General features: G+C 44.7%; 1 protein-coding gene across 1 annotated transcript in view; it reads left to right on the top strand.

The window, feature by feature from the left end:
• USP10 (ubiquitin specific peptidase 10) overlaps window positions 1-18,468 on the top strand; it is a gene marked incomplete at its 5' end in the record, with an annotated part of 72,768 nt that overhangs the window by 39,803 nt on the left and 14,497 nt on the right. Inside the window, 6 exons of the mRNA XM_081217112.1 lie at window positions 1,297-1,357; window positions 6,300-7,361; window positions 16,204-16,295; window positions 16,793-16,902; window positions 17,316-17,371; window positions 17,604-17,707. Of these exons, the coding sequence (XP_081073238.1) occupies window positions 1,297-1,357; window positions 6,300-7,361; window positions 16,204-16,295; window positions 16,793-16,902; window positions 17,316-17,371; window positions 17,604-17,707 (1,485 nt within the window). The remainder of the gene's footprint in view (window positions 1-1,296; window positions 1,358-6,299; window positions 7,362-16,203; window positions 16,296-16,792; window positions 16,903-17,315; window positions 17,372-17,603; window positions 17,708-18,468) is intronic.

Below are 18,468 nucleotides of genomic sequence, written 5' to 3'. Positions count from 1 at the left end.
ACGGCCGAGTGACACCACCCTGATTTGTGGCTTCCCCAGACGCACCTTTCTGCTCCGTGTGTCCACGCCAGCGGTAAATGCTGGGGCACCGGGTGTGAGCGTTTGGATGTTATGTGGAATGGTCTTGCGCTGCAGGTGCCAGGCCAAGTGCAGCCCACCTGGGCTTTGCCGTGATGAATGCTGGGGTGCCCCCGTGTGGTGGAAACTTGCACTGCTCTCAAGTCCAGGAAGCGGTCAGTTCCTTTCAAATCTGCCTTTGTTTTCTTAGCTTCTTATTTGTCATTAATTCTCTCAGGCGAGAACTTTTCTCTCTGTGATTGTTGAATTGACTTAGTAAGTTGACTGCAGAAAGCAGCTGAGGAAGCCACTTTAGTAGTTCCCAGACAGTCGTGGGCATGGGAATCTCATGGGTGCTCTGAACATCGCAGACTCCAGCACTCCATCCAGGCACCCGAGGCCGTTGTACTGTGTGTGCTGCAGGGTGCAGACTTCGAGAAGTTCTGTGTCAGGATGTATCGATAATTGTTTTGTTCTTTTGTTCTGCTTTCAGGTAGCAATTATCTGTCCACTTAACCTTACCCCTTCCCATCCTAAACTTTCTCATCTCAGACATATCCATTTGAAACATTTCTAACTCCTCTAAGTATTATGGAATAGCTAGGAAGGAAAATTTTGGTATATTCATGATACCTTCCTGCATTTACAAAGAGCTCAGACACCTGCTATTTTGCTTTCTCTCTTCCAAACAAGGAATGTGATCACTAGCTGTTAATTCAGTTATCTAAGGCACCCTGTTAAAAAGCGAGCCACGATTCCCAGGCTTTTCCTTCTCAGAGGCTTTGTCCACTCTCTGCCCCTGGGCCTGGTTCCTGCCTCTGGCTGAGTGGACATGTAGTGATGGTGAAAGTCAAGCGCAGATGGCCACGAAGACTCTTGACTAGTGGATGGAGAAAGACAAGCACTGTTGTACTGGTGGGCAGTCTGCAGCTCCTGTGAAATGAAGGGTGTGGCATGAGACTTTTATTGTAGTGGATTGACATGTCCATTGGAGCCCATTTTTATTTTTTGCCTCATTTTTGGATCTGTTTATTAACAATAAATGTTTGAAAGCATTCCAGTGGTGTTTTAAAATGAAGATGTTTAATCTTACTGCCTCTCTGTCTGTGTTATTTTGTTAAAATGTCATGAGAAGGTGCATGGATAAAGTGTTTTAATGAAGGTTGCTGTAATGAAATAGCATGTTTTGCGTTTTAACAATTTGTTGAATTAAAATTTGTTTTCCGATTCCCTGTGCAGCTTCCTCCGTACGGTGGAGCAGTTCTATGTGGCGCACAGGCCGCTGGTGAGCTACCCGATGGTAAGCTTGTGCTCTCCTTCATTCCCTGACGTGTGTGCTGGGTGGGCAGGCTCCCTGGAAGTGGTGTTCGGTTGGTCCATACCTTTTGGATAAGCATTCCCTTATTGCTTGATGTTTTTGCTGTAAGCTATAGCAGATTTAATCACCGAACCACTTTGACGAATGAATTAAAGTTTTTTCTGTGCTTCAGAGTGCCAGACGTGCAAAGGTGAGTTAAGGAAATAGTTGCTCATTTCTGTTTTTTTCCTAACAGTCCTCAGTGACAAAGATATATATTCCTTCATAGCCAAAGCTCTTTGTAAAGGTTCTGAAGTGAGCTTTCTCTTTGGATGCGCTGGCTGCTGGGTCCAGAGCTGGCGATTCTCTGAGCATGTGCTTTCTGCCTGGTTCAGTGGCAGCTCGGGTCTGTTGTCCTGCAGTTTGTGTTTATGTCCCCGTCTGTCACCAAGGCTCTTGGGAATTCAGGTGACCTCTTCACCTCTTGGCCTGTTATTATTGATTGCCTCTGTCCCAGACACTGAGCTGATCAGTGGAGATGGCGGTTGTTGAGATGCAACCCTTTCGTATTATTTAAGTGCCCAGTGTTTCTAACAGCAGGGGCCTTGCACATGTCAAACCCGTTAGACCATTTTTCAGTTTGCATTGTGTTAAAGGTCCTTGGTGGCCTTGGAGAAGCTAAAAGCCTAACGTTTTCTTTGAGAGCAGGGATTTGGTTCCCTGTTTCTTTAGCCTTGTCTGACCTATGAAAGGATTTTATTATAGTTTAGATTTAAATATAAACCGTGAAAAGACTATGTAAACCTTGTCTATAGTAAAATGAGAAAGTGATTATATCTAAAATTATTAGCAACTTTGTAAGGAACGTAAGGGAGAGAACAGTTCCAATGATGGCTTAGGACGACAGTAAACTAAGCGATGCTACAGGGACCCACATGCCCTTACAGGGCCACCCAGCCTCCAGAGTGGCTTTGTTATCTGTGGGTTGAGGTTTTCCCTATCTTCGTGTACTTGGTGCATAGGAGGTGTGCCACAGGTGTTTACTCAGTGCTTAAGAGATGTCTCATTATTTTCCCTGTTATAATAGTCCTTCCATCCTGGTCCAGGTAGTGGCCTCACCATCCTCCCAGTCGCTTAGGCTGGAGATGGAGGCTGCACCTCTCCCTCCTCCCCTCGTCCAACCCCCCCAGTGTTCCAGTGTCACTCGCCACTAATCCATTTCCTTCTCTCTCTCGCCACATCCCTCCTTCTAGGCTGGCATCCTTGCTCAGTTACGCTTCTTGGCTCTCTTTTTTTATTATTATTTTTTTTTTTTTTTTTTTTTTTTTTTTTTTTCTTTTTGCGGTATGCGGGCCTCTCACTGTTGTGGCCTCTCCCGTTGCGGAGCACAGGCTCCGGATGCACAGGCCCAGCGGCCATGGCTCACGGGCCCAGCCGCTCCGCGGCATATGGGATCCTCCCAGACCGGGGCACGAACCCGTATCCCCTGCATCGGCAGGCGGACTCCCAACCACTGCGCCACCAGGGAGGCCCTTGGCTCTCTTTTTTTAAGAATTATTTTTGGCTGCGTTGGGTCTCTGTTGCTGTGTGTGGGCTTTCTCTGGTTGCAGCGAGCGGGGCTACTCTTCAAGTGCCGTGTGTGGGCTTCTCGTTACGGTGGCTTCTCTTGTTGCGGGGCATGGACTCTAGGTGCATGGGCTCCAGTAGTTGTGGCGTGTGGGCTCAGTAGTTGTGGCACACGGGCTTAGTTGCTCCATGGCATGTAGGATCTTCCCGGACCAGGGCTCGAACCCGTGTCCCCTGCATTGGCAGGTGGATTCTTAACCACTGCGCCACCAGGGGATCCCTTTCTTGGCTCTTTTTCTCCATTCTCTCCTCTCTCTTCTCAAGTCCATCTTTTAATCCTCCAGAAACACGGCTGCTCACACTGTTAGTGACAGGCCAGCTTAAAGACCCCTTTTCTCCAAGGCGTTTTCTGCTCTGTTTCCGTTACTTTTGTTTCTCCTGCAGTGCTGGCTCACTCTGCCTCCCTCTTTAGGCTGAGTTCAGCTGTGGGTGGCAGAGACCACAGTTCATCCGTTTCTGCGTTTAGCAGCTGCACGGTATAGTATCTGCCGTGCTGTAGACTCTCAGGATGTTGTTTTTTTTTTTTTTTTTTTGCGGTATGCGGGCCTCTCACTGTTGTGGCCTCTCCCGTTGCGGAGCACAGGCGCCGGACGCGCAGGCTCAGCGGCCACGGCTCACGGGCCCAGCCGCTGCGCGGCATGTGGGATCTTCCCGGGCTGGGGCACGAACCTGTGTCCCCTGCATCGGCAGGCAGACTCTCAACCACCGCGCCACCAGGGAAGCCCTCAGGATGGTTTTGGATGAACACTTTAGAGGGACTTGTTCTATTGCCCACCATGGCCAGCGACTCATGCTCTTGGCGGGGGCTCCTGCACGGCGTGCCTTTTATACTGCTGCCTTTTTTAAGTCAGTTCCCAAAGCGGGAAATAGCCCCTACTTCTCACCACCCACCCCATCTAGTTATCCTGTCAATTCCACTGACCTCTCTTTAGCTTCTGATCGAAGTAGATCTCTTTTCCCTGTGTCAGGAAGCATTCTTTTTGTAAAGCTGTTGAGGCGTCCTCTTACCCACCCTCTGCGTTGTCATCTCCCGTCTTAAATGTTTGTCTCCCTAGTAGATGTAACTCCTTGAGTCAGAGACCTTGCCTTACCTCTGTACCCCACCCCCCTCCCCGATAATAAGTGCTTTGCACATAGCTAGGTGCTCCGTGATTGTTGAATTGACTCACTAAGAGTTGATCAGAGAAATCAGCCGAGGAAGCCACTTAAGCAGTAGCTCTCAGACAGTCCTGGGCATGAGAATCTCCTGGGGGCCTCTGAACATCGCAGACTCCGGGACCCCATCCGGGCACCCCAGGCCACTGTACCGTGTGTGCTACAGTGCGCAGACTTCGAGAAGTGATGTGTTAGGATGTAATTGTTTTATTTGAGCTGGTTTTCCTTCCTTCAACAAATCCACTGCCTGCATGACCCGAGTGCTCAGGAGCTTCCAGGCCTTCCACCACTCTTCTGGCCTGACAGGTTGGGCCTAGTCCTGACTTCTCTGCCCTGGAGTGCAGTGCACATGTGTGTCCATGACCAGTGTTCCTGAATAAGAAAAGGAACTGTTCTGGGTAGGAATCAGACTTCCAGGGATGTGATCAGATACTTTGTTGGGTAAATGTTTTGATGACAGCTGTAGCATATTGAAATGGTTCCGTTAATGTCACATCACATTCTAGAATGTTCTATGATACGATAAGATTAAGAATTGAGATGTGGAAGGCACTGTGTCTATCGGAAATAATCAAAATCTGGCACTCACTGCATGATACAGCACATACTAATTTTTAGTGTGATTCACAAGGTACATCACAGTCTCCAAAGGACAGTCTCCTCATGCCCAGTGTCCTTCACTTCTTCAGGTCTACCCATTTCAGTCCACTTAGCAGCATTGCACCCTTGAAACCTCACAGGATAGGGGATACCTGGAAGCAGACTGGACACTTCACTTTTAGGTATAATAATAGAGAAATTAATTTCTCTGTGGTGATTGTTTTCAAAATAAGGAAACAACAGTTCAGCTGTCAGGGGCCAAAGGATTCAAATTGTCCTATTGGTGGCTTTATAGTAAAGCCTGCTGTTAGGCATATCCATCATTAGTATTCTTTTTTCAGGAACTTTTTGTTTGTCAGGCTGTTGTATTCCCCCCACCCCCAGGGCATGTGATATCAAAACAGATGGAGAATTAGGAAAATGTTTAGGGCCCTGGCCCCTCTGTGGGGCTGTTTTTTCTTCTCTAAAAAGACTTCCAAAGTAAAATATATTCAGTTTTGTTAATAGAATATGATTATTTTGGTATGGTGATTTTTTTTTCCCTTGAAATACATACCTTGGAAAAAAAGTGGGTCTCTTGTTCTAGACTTGGAGAAATCTTCAGTTATGCACGAAAAATGAGTTAAAAAGCACGTGTCCTTTCCTTAACTTCTAAATGTATAACTACTTCATCAGATATAAGATGACATTGGTGCTCGGTGTCTGTTGAAAGACTCAGTTGATTCTAAAACTCAACCTAATTTCTGAGATGTGACCCATGGAAAAATGTCCATGTTAGAATGGATAGAATATGTAGCTGGTTGTCAGTGGGGAGAAAGTAGTTGAAGGATTGCAAGGAGATTTTTAAAGGTTTGCAGTCCTAACTTTATCTTTCTGGGATTTTTGGAAGTACCTTCATTACCCATGGAGTTAATCCAGTATGAATTAATTTAGTAGAATTCACATGCACTCATGTAAGGCCATTTTTGGACTTCAGTTAAGGTTGTCAGTAGAGACGATCCGGGAGATGGATAATTTGAAAGAGTGCTTTTGTGTGATTCATATTTTTGGAATTAATTACACGAATTAGAGAAGCCATATATATATATATATATATATATATATATATGGCATTGATTTTTAAGTCCCCATGTTAGTCATCTTGGTTTTTTAAAATTAAGTTTTCCAAGATACATATGCCCTAGTCTCCGGCTTATAGAGTTAGCTAATAAAGTCAGATATCATTATTGAGGGATGTGTTTAGGTAGGCAGAATATTATTTGCTTTTTCTGTTATAATTTTCTTTTAATTTCTACCTTCTGAAAGTCTCCCTTAGCTGCCCTGAGAGTAGAAAATACATACAGGCTTCTGTATTTCATATCCCCAGGTTAAATATAATTTTGTAGTTATTACTTACTTCAGCAAATTATTTATTCAGCACAGAAATTAAATGTCAGAGCTTCGTTAATTACTATAAGACTTTAGGTTTCATTTTCAAAAAGGCATAATTACTGAGACTTTTATAGTTTGTTTAGCTGTGTTCTTAACTAATGGGGTGTTTACTGATCATTTTCTTTCTAAACAGGGCAGGACTGTCAGAGAATTGAATTTGGTGTTAATGAAGTAATTGAACCCAATGACACTTTGCTGAGAACTCCCAGCTACAGTATTTCAAGCACATTGAATCCTCAGGCCCCTGAATTTATCCTTAATTGCACAACTTCCAAAAAGATCCCCAATGACATCGATAAAGAAGGGAACTTCAGCTCAGCTGACTGCCAGTACCCAGGCTCTGCCCTCGCCCTGGACGGCAGCTCCAACGTGGAGACGGAAGTTTTGGAGAGCGACGGTGTCTCGGGTGGTCTTGGACAAAGGGAGCGGAAAAAGAAGAAAAAACGCCCCCCTGGGTATTACAGTTACTTGAAAGACGGCGGCGAGGGTGGTCCCTCCACAGAAGCCCTGGTCAATGGCCATGCCGGTCCAGCAGTGCCCAACAGTGTAGGCACGGAGGATGTGGACTCGATGGGTGATGTGCCCCCCGTGGGGACACCCAGGACTTGGGGCAGCCCCCAGGACACCACGGACTTCGTCAGCGACGCCGTGCCTGCTGGTTCTTTCCCCGGAGCCCTTGACAACGGGGCCAGGACTGCAGGTCAGCCTGAGGGCTGCCCCGGGGCCAACTTGGAGCCCTCTCGCCTCCCTGCAGAGGCCAGCAGGGACACCTTGTTGAGGACAGCTGTGGCTCAGCCTGCCGTTGGGACCGATACTACTGAGAACCTTGGAGTCACTAACGGACAAATACTTGAATCCTTGGGTGAGGGCACGGCTGCCAACGGGGTGGAGTTGCACACTGTGGAGAGCTTGGACTCAGAGCCCGCCAGGGCCGAGAGCGGCGCCCCTCCTGCGGACGCCATGGCCTCTGCGGCAGCCACCGCCCCTGCCGGTCACAGTCAGCCCGCCAAGTCGTGGGCCAGTCTTTTTCATGGTTCTAAGCCCCCTTCCTCCTGCGCCTCCTCCTCGCCTGTGGTTTCCATGGAAGCTAAGTATTCCCCTCCTGCGACATCTTCCCTGGTCTCTGAAAAGCAGGCCGAAGTCAAGGAAGGGCTGGTTCCAGTTTCAGAAGATCCTGTAGCTATAAAGATTGCAGGTATAGTTCAAAAGATACAAGTGTGAAGCCAAGATGGGCGCAGACAGGCTGGGCTAAAAACTTTGCTGGTATGTTGTTGCCCACAGCGGTAGTAGATTGATTACCCGTGTGTTAAGAGGAATTTCTGAATAATGCCTGTACCTTAAACGTTACTAAAAGTATAATGGTATATGAGCAAAATGGGGTGGGGAGTGGGTGTCGTACCTTCATGTTAAGTGGAAAATCCATGTCCATTACCACTTTTTTTTACCAGTCCTTTTCTATTGACAAATTACATTTCCGTTTCTTGCCTTTTGATCAAGTCATTGTGCTCCATTGTGTGACTGTGTAATAGGCAGTCCCATCTGTGTTCCAGCTGTTGTATACCTTTGGTGTCATAATCCCTGATTTGAACTCACTTTGTATTGTTTCTTTATTTCTCAGGGTATAAGAAAGTATTGGGGGTTTTTTCTTTTTAATGCCTATTTTGGATTGAGTAAATGGATTTTACTCAGTTTTAGCACACCAAGGCCAACCCTTGACAAGATGAGAAAAACGGTAACAGTTTGGCCTAAAGTTAATGTTTTATTCCACATGCTGAGGCTCAAAAGTAGGACCAGTTCACAGTAAAACTATAAAGCTGCACAACTTGCGACTTTTAAAGTTAAAGTAGAAAGTCAGAAGCAGAGGGGCCGTGTCTGTTTATATTCGTCGAAGAAGCCGGGGCTGCTCTTCGGGTTTCATTGTACCGAGGAGTTTACTAGTAGCCACCTTTCCAGGTTTTTGCCCCTTAGCCGAGTTAAAATTAGCTGTCTTATTTCGGCTTTATGTGATGTTTGCTGATGTAACGTTTTGGTATGCCTGACAGCATTCATTACCAGGGTGAGGGGGATAGCAGTAGCAAGATGCAAAATGCATACCCTTTTATGAATGGTCAGAATTCCATCAAATATAAAACACATCCTTTTGATGGCAGTAAGATGACAGCAAGCAATAATTTAAATTTTTTTTAAATGAGCATTTTATTCCTTATACAGAATACATTATTTTGATTAATCTAGGTGTCTGGAGTTCTCTTAAAATGAGAAGTTAATTGATAGATGAATCACCATTTTGGGCTTTAAAGTGATAACTTTTAGGTTATTTGGGTGAATTTTTTATTACAAATATTAAAATGCTAGTAATGTTTTATTATTATTAAAATGTGTTCATTGCAAGGGAAAGCTGTCAAGGTCAGGAAAGGGAAGTAAAAGCCTTTGAACAGATCATTAAGTTAAAAGTTTATTTTTAGTCTGTAATGAGAGATACATGGTGCGACGCTTTTAAAAACGTGCATTCTGAGTTTAAAGTCAGAAGGCATTGTAATTGTATTTCTGTTCCTAAAAATTGCTTCACAAAGGAAAAACCTCCCATTCCTGGGAAATTTTCTCAGTCTTTGTTTAAAATAAGAAAGAAAAGATTCATTTTAAATGTTTTAAAGCATTCTAGTCAAATGTGGTTTGATACGTAGTTTGCTGTGTATGTTAAAAATCTAGTTGACCTGCTAAAATCTAATGTTAACCTGCTTTCTAAAACACTGTGAAGGGAATTCCCTGGTGGTCCAGTGGTTAGGCGCTTTCAGTGCTGGGGCCTGGGTTTCCTGGTCGGGGAACTAAGACCCTGCAAGCCCCACGGCACGGCCAACAACAACAACAAAAGAAAAGTAAATTAAAATGATGTAAAAGTAGAGGCTCTTAGTTATTTGTATTAGTGGAGAGTGTTGCTACAATCGAATCATTTTTGAGTTGAAGCAGTGTGTTCCTCCATTGCCGCGGGGGGACCCCCATTTACTTTCTTAATTCTATTTTTGATTAGGTCCGTTGTAAAGATGTTTTAATTATCTGAGCAGAAGTGTGGTTCCTTTTAAAATACTTCATTCTTTTGAGCCTGGTTATTGAACCTTGGAAATACACAGTGTAGTTGCTGACAGTTCTCAGTATTTCATGTTGTAAAATAATGCAGTGATCGTTGTCACTCTTGGACTCATACCGAGCTCAGGGAAAGAGGATTGTTTGGAATTTTTCCTTCTGTCACATTCTCCTCGTGAGAGGTTTTACTTTATAAAAACGATAAGGTAGGTTCAGTTTATTGTAGGTCAGATCACTACCACAGACTTCCCCTAAATGGGCACGCTTTTAAGCGTAGGCCCACTTATTTTAAGCAGTATTTAACTGTGTGAAATTCTAGCTCCATTAAAAGATCTGTTGATGTTGGTTATCACAGAATTTGACTTGCATTAGCGTCTAAGTGGTTCTACTGAGAGAATAATTTTTGTGTTTATCATTATATTTATTAACTTTTGGGAAAGAAAGAGGAGGGAACAACAGTTCAGATAAGTTTATTCTTTTTTGAGTTCTTAGAATAATATAAATATCCACAGCCAGTTTTTGACCCCAGGGTCATTTAATTTGGATGTCTGCATTTCTGGATCATCTGCCCTGCCATTAAGTCTGTGCTTAACAAATGCCAAGTCGTTTTTGTATAACCACAAGTGAAACACAAATTAGAAAGACAAATCAACTGTAAACAAAGAATGAGAATCACATAAAGCCTTTTGAAATGAAATATAGCCGGCTTTCAGTTACCCACGGTCTGTTTACCCATTGCTGTAATGGCTTCTGCTTTTACCTTTTTGGTGGCAAAGCCGTCTGCTTGGTGTCCTTTGTCAACATTTTTTTTTCATTTGCTGTTTTTCTTAAGTGTAAACTCTTACTTAGGAAGGAGATGGAAGGGGAGAGCACTTACACTGAAACACCACATGCTTTCCCTAAGTTCGCAGGGAGTATGAACCTGCACGAGAGGCCCGCGGGGTCTGTGTCTCAGTGAGTGGTTTGTGTCTGTGAGGGGCTATATGCCATTTTTCAGTAGGAATAACTGAGCTAGGAGGTGAGCAGAAGAAACTTGAAAATCTTAATTCTTATAGCTTGTATTGAAAGCAGCTGCAAAACTTGAGGCACACCCCTGTTGGAGAGTAAGTATGACAAATACCAGAAAAGTAGGAGTGATCTCTGCCTGTGCTCCCTCCGTTAGCTCAGGGTCAGAGTTCGAAATGAAACATATCCTTGTGATGAACATTACATGCTTCCTGGGTTTTTACTGAGGATCACTTGTCCTGTCCCAAACCTAAATTGTATCGAATGCTTTCAAATCACGAATAGAGCTATTTTGTATTTTATGTTTTGCGTCAGTGTATTTTGTTTTAAAGGAGTGTAAATAATGGTGGGCGAGGAGAGAGACTAGGCCAGATGCCCAAATAGAAGGAGTTAAAATTCCAGTGTAAGAAAACTAGGTAAACTGAGGTCTTAGAAAGCTTTAGAAAAATTCTGTTCTGTGGGGGAATTGAGGTATCTAGTAATGTCATTTATTATGAATTTTAGTAAAACACACTTAATAGATGATTTTGCACAGTTTTATACCTAAAAATTGTTGCTGGAGAGAGCAACAAAATCACTACAAGTTGGATCTGCTCAGAAAAATGAATTCCTGGGTCTGTATTTATTGTAAACAAAAACATACCCCGATTGATCTTTGTTTTAGTGGTTTATAAATCACGTTTATATTCAACACTTTCCCTGTCCTTGAGAAATAATTCTCCAACAGTTTGCATTTTCTCTTCAAATTCTCCGAAGCAACACAGGCAGTGATCATGCAGCAGGCCCTGAGCTGAGGAGGTCCAGCACCTGTTTGCAGAAGTCACACTTGTGGGGTGAGAGTTCAGTCCGTATCTTAACTTGATAGGTGTATGTCCTTGCTAATATTTCTGTCCTGTCTCTTTTAAAGAACTAAATGGACACTCCTCCACTTACGAAACATAAGTTGATCTATAGCCAACGGGGAGTGGTACATTTTGGTCACTTTGCTGTCCTCCACCTGATTAGGTAACCAAGATAGCGTGTGTTCTTCCGAAGTGACGTAATGAGGAAAAGAAAAACACTTGGAGAATGTTCTGGACAGTTAGGAAGATAACAGAAAAGCAGGTCAGCAGCATCAGAATGTCAATTACGAGCCAGTTATTGAGCCTTAAGAATCAGTGAAAGTTCTGCAGCTTGCGTTTTCATGGATTTTAAATGGTAATATGACCTAAATGCTAATTTTAGGAAAACAAAATTTGATATATAAAAATATAAGAATAATCATAGTTTATATGGACTTAAAAGTTTACAATGCTAGTATTGCCCTTGAGCTTATGGATCATTTCATCTGAGTGATTTGTGGTTATGTGTGTGGGCTACAATATATGTCAGTGTTTGAGATGTTACGAAGATGAAGAGAACGGTTTCAGTTTCCTATCTTTTATGTGATATGCAGTCATTCTGGCATTTTGTGCTGTGCCTGTAACATCATTCCTGGGCAACCCTGCCAACTCCTGTGGAAGAGATGGCTTGAGGAGGCCACCTTGCTAAAGTTACTGTCTAAACAGGTCTGAGGAGTAAATTATACCAACAACAGTGGATTGAAAAGAAGGCCTCTGGGGGGAAAGTCTGTTACTACAGTCAACTTCTGATAATGTGCCCTAAAAGAAAGTAAAATAGAAAACCAACAGTGATGACTTGGGACCATAGGTCAGATTTAAAGGTTCAGCCTCAGGAAATACCCGCCGTCTCTCTTCTTTGTCTGCCCCTCAGTGCTCATTGGACTTGAGCAAAATCTAAATGAAAACGGTGATGTTGTTATTATAGAAGGAACTTCATTAAGTAGAGCCAACTGTTACACCAAAACATTAAAAGCAGTATTCATACTTGCTTGTCTGCATTAATGAATATTGACCTCAGAAACAGAGCAGTAAGATTCATTTATTTTAGGAGCATTCAGTAACAGGAACGGAGATCGTTTACAGGAGTTAGCGTTGTCCTTGTACCGGTGCTGCTTGACTGGGTGGGAGGAGAGGGGCAGCGCGCCGTGGACTCCGTCAGACGTTAGTGTCTGGCTCAGTCTGTGGTCAGTGAAGTTCTTCAGGGGGAGGAACGCTCAGCTCCACCCAGCTCCAGTGTGTTATAAAACTGAACGTTGAAATTGTGTGGATGTTTGGTTTTTAAGAGAAAATCGTAGGCAATAAGATATTTAATCTTAATTTTTTACAACCTTTCATTCCTTTTGAAATGTGACTTTATTAATATACTGTATACTCACAGAATATTCAAAACTTAATTTTAAGGAATTGAAGCAAACATTTCTTTCTGGAGAACTGAAAAGTGTTGGTTCTCTCAAACTCTTTTTTAAAATATAAATTTATTTATTTATGTATTTATTTTTGGCTGCGTTGGGTCTTCGTTGCTGTGCGCGGGCTTTCTCTAGTTGCGGGTGAGCGGGGGCTACTCTTCGTTGCGGTGCACGGGCTTCTCATTGCGGTGGCTTCTCTTGTTGCGGAGCGTGGGCTCTAGGTGTGTGGGCTTCAGTAGCTGTGGCTTGTGGGCTGTAGGGCGCAGGCTCAGTAGTTGTGGCGCATGGGCCCAGTTGCTCCGCGGCACGTGGGATCTTCCTGGACCGGGGCTCGAGCCCACGTCCGCTGCACTGGCAGGCACATTCTTAACCACTGCGCCACCAGGGAAGCCCTTTGCTTCCCCTTTGAGAGTGGAGTTGGCCTGTCGTAAATGATTGTTTTTAGTTTAACAAGATATGCATCCAAAGCACTTTTGACTACGTATAAACTTATTTCTGACTCTGTTAAAACAGATGCATGGAAGGGAAGTTTCAGATAGATCTTGCATGCCTGCCCTGATCATTTTCTTTCTGTTTTCCTTCAGTGTCTGTATTGAACAGGAATTGATATTGTCAAGCTACTTCCCCTCCCATCTTCACCCCTGCCCCCAACCCCGGGAGACTTTGCTTCCAGTATCATCGAGAAAATTGAGGTTGCTATTTCCTTTCTTTCCCCACCGTACACTGTGGTGAGTCTCCCCTTCCCTAGCTCCTGGGAGCCCCTTAGTGACCCCCTTCTTCCGTCTTCCTCCTCAGCCAGGCTCCTGGCCAGGGGAGCCTGCACGAGTGGTCTCCGCTCTTGCTTTCTTCCCTGAGGCCCTCGAACGTGCTTCTGCTCCCACTACTGATCCCAGCTGCTCTGTCCTTCTAGATCACCGTGACGGATTCTCCTTAGCCTGTCACTTGGACACGGGTGGTGCTTAGGGTTCCGCTTCTGACCCACCGCTGTCAGAATGTACAGTTCAGGCCCGAGCTGCAGAGAGAGAGGGAGCGAGAGAGAGAGCGAGAGAGAGAGAGAGAGAGAGAGAGAGAGAGTGTGTGTGTGTGTGTGTTAGTTACTGGCTGGGCTGTGAGTGTCAGTGTACTGTTTACTGGTGTCTTCCACGTACCTTTTTATCTGAGCCTCTAAAACTCTTAAAACTGAACTCCTTCTTTCATCACTGCCCAAAACAGGAAAGAACCCGCTTGTCCTTTTGCTTCTCTCCTCCGGGTGGAAGGCACCATCACCCCGAGCTGGAGATGTTCTCCTGGTACCATCTGCCGTCACAGGCCCCTGGCCACCTCAGGTTTCTCCAGTTCTTGGATGGGGCTTGGCATCCCCGCCACTGCCCCCACCCAGCTTAGCCTGCACTGTGTGGTCCCTTTTTCACTGGTCTGCAGGCCCTGCTACAGCAGGGCCACCGCTCAGTCATCTCTGCACCTGCAGGTCCTGGTGCCCAGGCAAGGCTTATTAGCCAACTGCAGCATGTCATTTATCAGAGGTCCTTGTGTTAGGAAGGCAGTTGGTTTTGAGTTGTATGATTATATGAAAGCTTAATATTGTTTTTAGATATAAAAATACTATGGCAAAGATTCACAGGTATCTTGATGGAGCGTTCATTTTGGACTGATGCTTGTTTGAAAATGCACAGATATTTTGCAGAGTAACTATATGAAATAATGGCCATTCTGTGACACATACTGGAAATTATGGGCTGTTGTGATAAAATGGCTCAAAGATGGATGTAAAAATCCTCTGTGAGAAGAAGATCTTCAGCTTGTGGGGAAAAGTTAGTATCAGAAACCTTAGAGTAAAGGATCTTAAAGCAGAGTCCATTGTCTCCTGAGGGCAAAGAGCCCGGCTTTTGGGACCCAGACTCGTATGTCAGGTCAGTCATGTGCCCTGCACCAGTTCCCTAACCCCTCTGGACCTCAGTTTTGTCACCTGTGAAATGGGGATGATAATGGTGTCTCTTTGACAAGGTTGTTAGGCCGATTATGAATAATACAGATGGAGCTCCTAGCGGTGTCTGTGCTGGGTGTCAGTCACGTGGGCGTGTGGTTCAGTTGTGTATCTGATCTGTTCCTCCGTGAAGGCCCAGCGCTGTGCCCCGTAGTGAGAGAGACAAGAGGACCTTGGCAAGCTTAGTCTAACTGAACAGATTCCATGGGTTCTCTTGAGTCGCTTATGTTTCACTTTTTAATAAATGGGAAAATTATTCTCTGTGCCTCCTCAGTTAGAGGCCAGAGGGCATTTACCCTCACAGGAGAGAGGGAGAGAGTGTGTGTGTTGACATTAGAATCTTGCAAATTAATTTCTTCATTTAATTCTGAAGTCTGGCATCTGCCAGTGCAACTGTGTTTTTAGGAAAAAAAGGCTTCTTTTGTTTGATGCTTTGGGTGGTGGGTGCTGATAGCGAATGCGTGCTCCCTAGTACACAGTCTAAAAGTTACGGGAGGGGCTGTGTCGTGTGGCCGCACGTCATGGATTTGGGTACCGACTGTGCTGCCTGGCTCCTGTGAGGTCACAGGCAGGCGAGTTAACCTTGAGTCTCTGTTTCCTTTTGGTGAAGGCAGGATGGTTGGTGGTGCTCTGGGATCCCTGAGGATCCAGTGCAGAGAGTTAACATCGTAAGTTGTAACGCACTTGCCAAGAGTGGGGGGTAGGCAAACACTGTGGCTGTCACTGTGAAAGGATCCATAAGGGACGTGGGGAGACCTTGTCATAACACATTTCTAAAAAGAAAAAGGGCCAGTTACTTACCAATATTTACAGCATTCTTTTGTAAAGATGTCATTTACAACTATTTTAAGACTATGGGGAAGAGTGATGTCAAAAGGGGAATCTGAGGATAACGAAGCTTATTTCTAAATGGAATAAGGGATTTTAGTATTCTGAGTGGGACTTTGATGAAAATACAGTTCAGTTCGTAGGAGATAATTGTCCCTAAAAGAGGGATCATCACTTGCTGAACAGTCACCAAACACCCACTGCGATGTGCTGGGCGTCCAGACGTGAACGAGACGTGTCCTGCCCGTAAGCCCCTCTCTGGATGGAGTCTGAGCGCCACGCGATTAAGGAGGCCTGCGCAGCCGTCAGTGTTAGAAGAGCCTGTATCTTTTAAGTCTGTTCCCGAATACCGTTACATTATTTTTCAAGCCCTTCCTGTTTCTTTTTTTTTTTTTTTTTTTTTGCGGTGCGCGGGCCTCTCACTGTTGTGGCCTCTCCCGTTGCGGAGCACAGGCTCCAGACGTGCAGGCTCAGTGGCCATGGCTCACGGGCCCAGCCGCTCCGCGGTATGTGGGATCTTCCCGGACTGGGGCACGAACCCGTGTCCCCTGCATCGGCAGGCGGACTCTCAACCACTGCGCCACCAGGGAAGCCCTTCCTTCCTGTTTCTTATTAAAACAGTCCTTGTGCCACAGGAAGATAAATAAATGTCATCAGTGTTCGGGGGGCAAATATTTTTGAAAATTTTAATAATTAAATAATTACGTGATGCTGAACAGAACGAAGCTATAACACAGCCTGCCTTCGCTTTGGATGTGACGTGTGTGCTCTGTTGAAGGGGGTCCCCCTCCCAGAGCAGAGCGTGAGTTGTTCTCAAGATGCCATTAACGTCTTCACTGTGCTTCCCTCTTTCAGAGTTACTGGAGAACGTAACCCTGATTCATAAACCAGTGTCACTGCAACCCCGCGGGCTGATCAATAAAGGAAACTGGTGCTACATTAATGCTGTATCCTTCTCAGAGGCTGTCCCCAAGGCTGGCTTTCTGCAGCTTTCTCTTCCTTGGGCACATTCGACTTAGTTCCGCTTCTGTGGGGTGTCTACCCCACATTTTGAATCCAAAACCTCGGTTCCTTACTGCTTATTAACTGGGCTATTCGTGACCAAAAAGAGAGATGATTTGTTGACCTGTGACTGACAGAATCAGGCAAGTTTCTCATTAAAATGGTCCTGAATAACAGGGCAGAGTGACCACTTAAACTGGAAATCCTGTGTTAATTGACTTGATTATCTTGGTTGAATCCAGTTCTTATTTATAAACTACTTGGATGTCACAAGGCAGTTATCCCCAGGATTAGTTGGTTTATTCCCTTTTGTGTTTACATATCTAAGTCGTTCAGTGTCCTTGGCTTGCTTAGTTTTATATGCTCTTGTGTTTTACGTGCCTTTCCACAATTTGGAGCATTGGTTTTATTTCCTTTACGCTTCCTTACTGCCATCATTTAGACACTGCAGGCATTGGTTGCTTGCCCTCCGATGTATCACCTGATGAAGTTCATTCCTCTGTATTCAAAAGTGCAAAGGCCTTGTACGTCCACACCCATGATAGATAGCTTGTAAGTAAGCTGCTGAAAATGTGTTAACGGGTGGGCTTTTCCCCCTCTGATAATTAGATTCAAATAACAAAGTTCTTGATTTCCTGTACATGAATCCTGTAATTCTATTTTTTTTTAAATGTGGTGTTCATGACTTTCTATGGAAGTTAACCAGAAATGGAAATGGAACATTGTTTATCTGTGTTCTTTAGATTCAGTTGAATAAATTTTAGTGTTTACCAAATTATATCACTTTGAAATATACCAAAAACTTACCTAGAAAAGATTTACGAGCTCACTAGCTATTACAGCATTGGTTATCTAAAGTTTGCTATCTTCATACTAGATAACATTCTACTTAGCCGTCAAGACTTTTTAGTAATAGTATGTCTTTTTAAAAAAATGTACTAAACATTTTTTCCCCCCGTGTCTAGTGTTCGGCTAATGAATGAGTTTACTAATATGCCAGTACCTCCAAAACCCAGACAAGGTGAGTACAAACGAGGGTTCTGATGCCATTACATTTTGGGAGTTATGAAATCAGGTGACTGAGTTTGAGAAATTCAGGCTTGCTGGAAAGAAAATGTCTCTTTACATGCAGGTTACTACGCCTGTACTATTCTCAGCATTGGGCTGGTGCTGGGGGGAGTTTTGATGATTATGCCTTTTGTCATTTTAAGACTTCTTCAGGTGTAAAGATCTGTGTCCTGTTTCCGTTGCAGCTCCTGGGGATAAAGCCGTGAGGGACATCCGCCCGGGAGCTGCCTTTGAGCCCACGTACATTTATAGACTGCTGACAGTTATCAAGTCGAGCCTGTCCGAAAAGGTTGGGGCTGCTGTTCCGTAGCCAGTGTGACGCTTGTGCCTTACCTGTTGCGTATTCAGTGCTTGCCCTCTGCTGGCACTGCGGTGATTAAGTGGGTGTTCAGTGAATCTAAGCTTGCTCTGGAGTCAGTTGCTAGGATGAATTAAGAGTATGGGATGATAATGATGGTAATCAGAGACAGCTCGTGTCATTTACTGGGACCAACCACAGCTGTAAGTTTGTTCCATCCGTTAACTTACTTAACCCTGTGAATAAAGTGTGATTATTGTCTGCTTGTTCCATTTGAGAAAAGTGAAGTCATTGTCCAAGGTCACAGCTAAGAAGTGGCAGAGCCTGGCAGCGGAGTTAGCTCCTTCACTTCCACACGGACTGCCCTGCAGCGGGGGCGGGGCCGTGGGGCCGGGAACAATGGCCGCATTCAGGAGTGCTGCATCTTCTCCACGCTCCCTCGGGCCTTCATTTTTAATCATACACTTTGCTGCTGAAGGCATGGGGCCAAGGGCCACGGAGGTCTTGTAAAGGGCCCTGACGGTGTTCAGGGTAAGTCAGGGGCACCCTTTGCACAGTTAACCGGAGCGTTTCTTTCCTCCCCGACAGAGTTCGTGATGAGTCAGTACAAGCAATTGAAATGATGCCAGAAGAGGGGAATTCTTTAGGAAATATTTAAGAAAGTTGTGTTAAAACTGACTAAAGTAATATTGTTTGCAACCCCTTTGTTTCGAAGAAGAGGGAACACTCAGGGCACTGCAGCAGCATGCCAC

The sequence above is a fragment of the Mesoplodon bidens genome (assembly GCF_964165515.1).
Source record: "Mesoplodon bidens genome assembly, chromosome: 18".
Classification (NCBI taxonomy): Eukaryota; Metazoa; Chordata; class Mammalia; order Artiodactyla; family Ziphiidae; genus Mesoplodon; species Mesoplodon bidens.
This window is presented reverse-complemented; position numbering and strand designations above follow the sequence as displayed.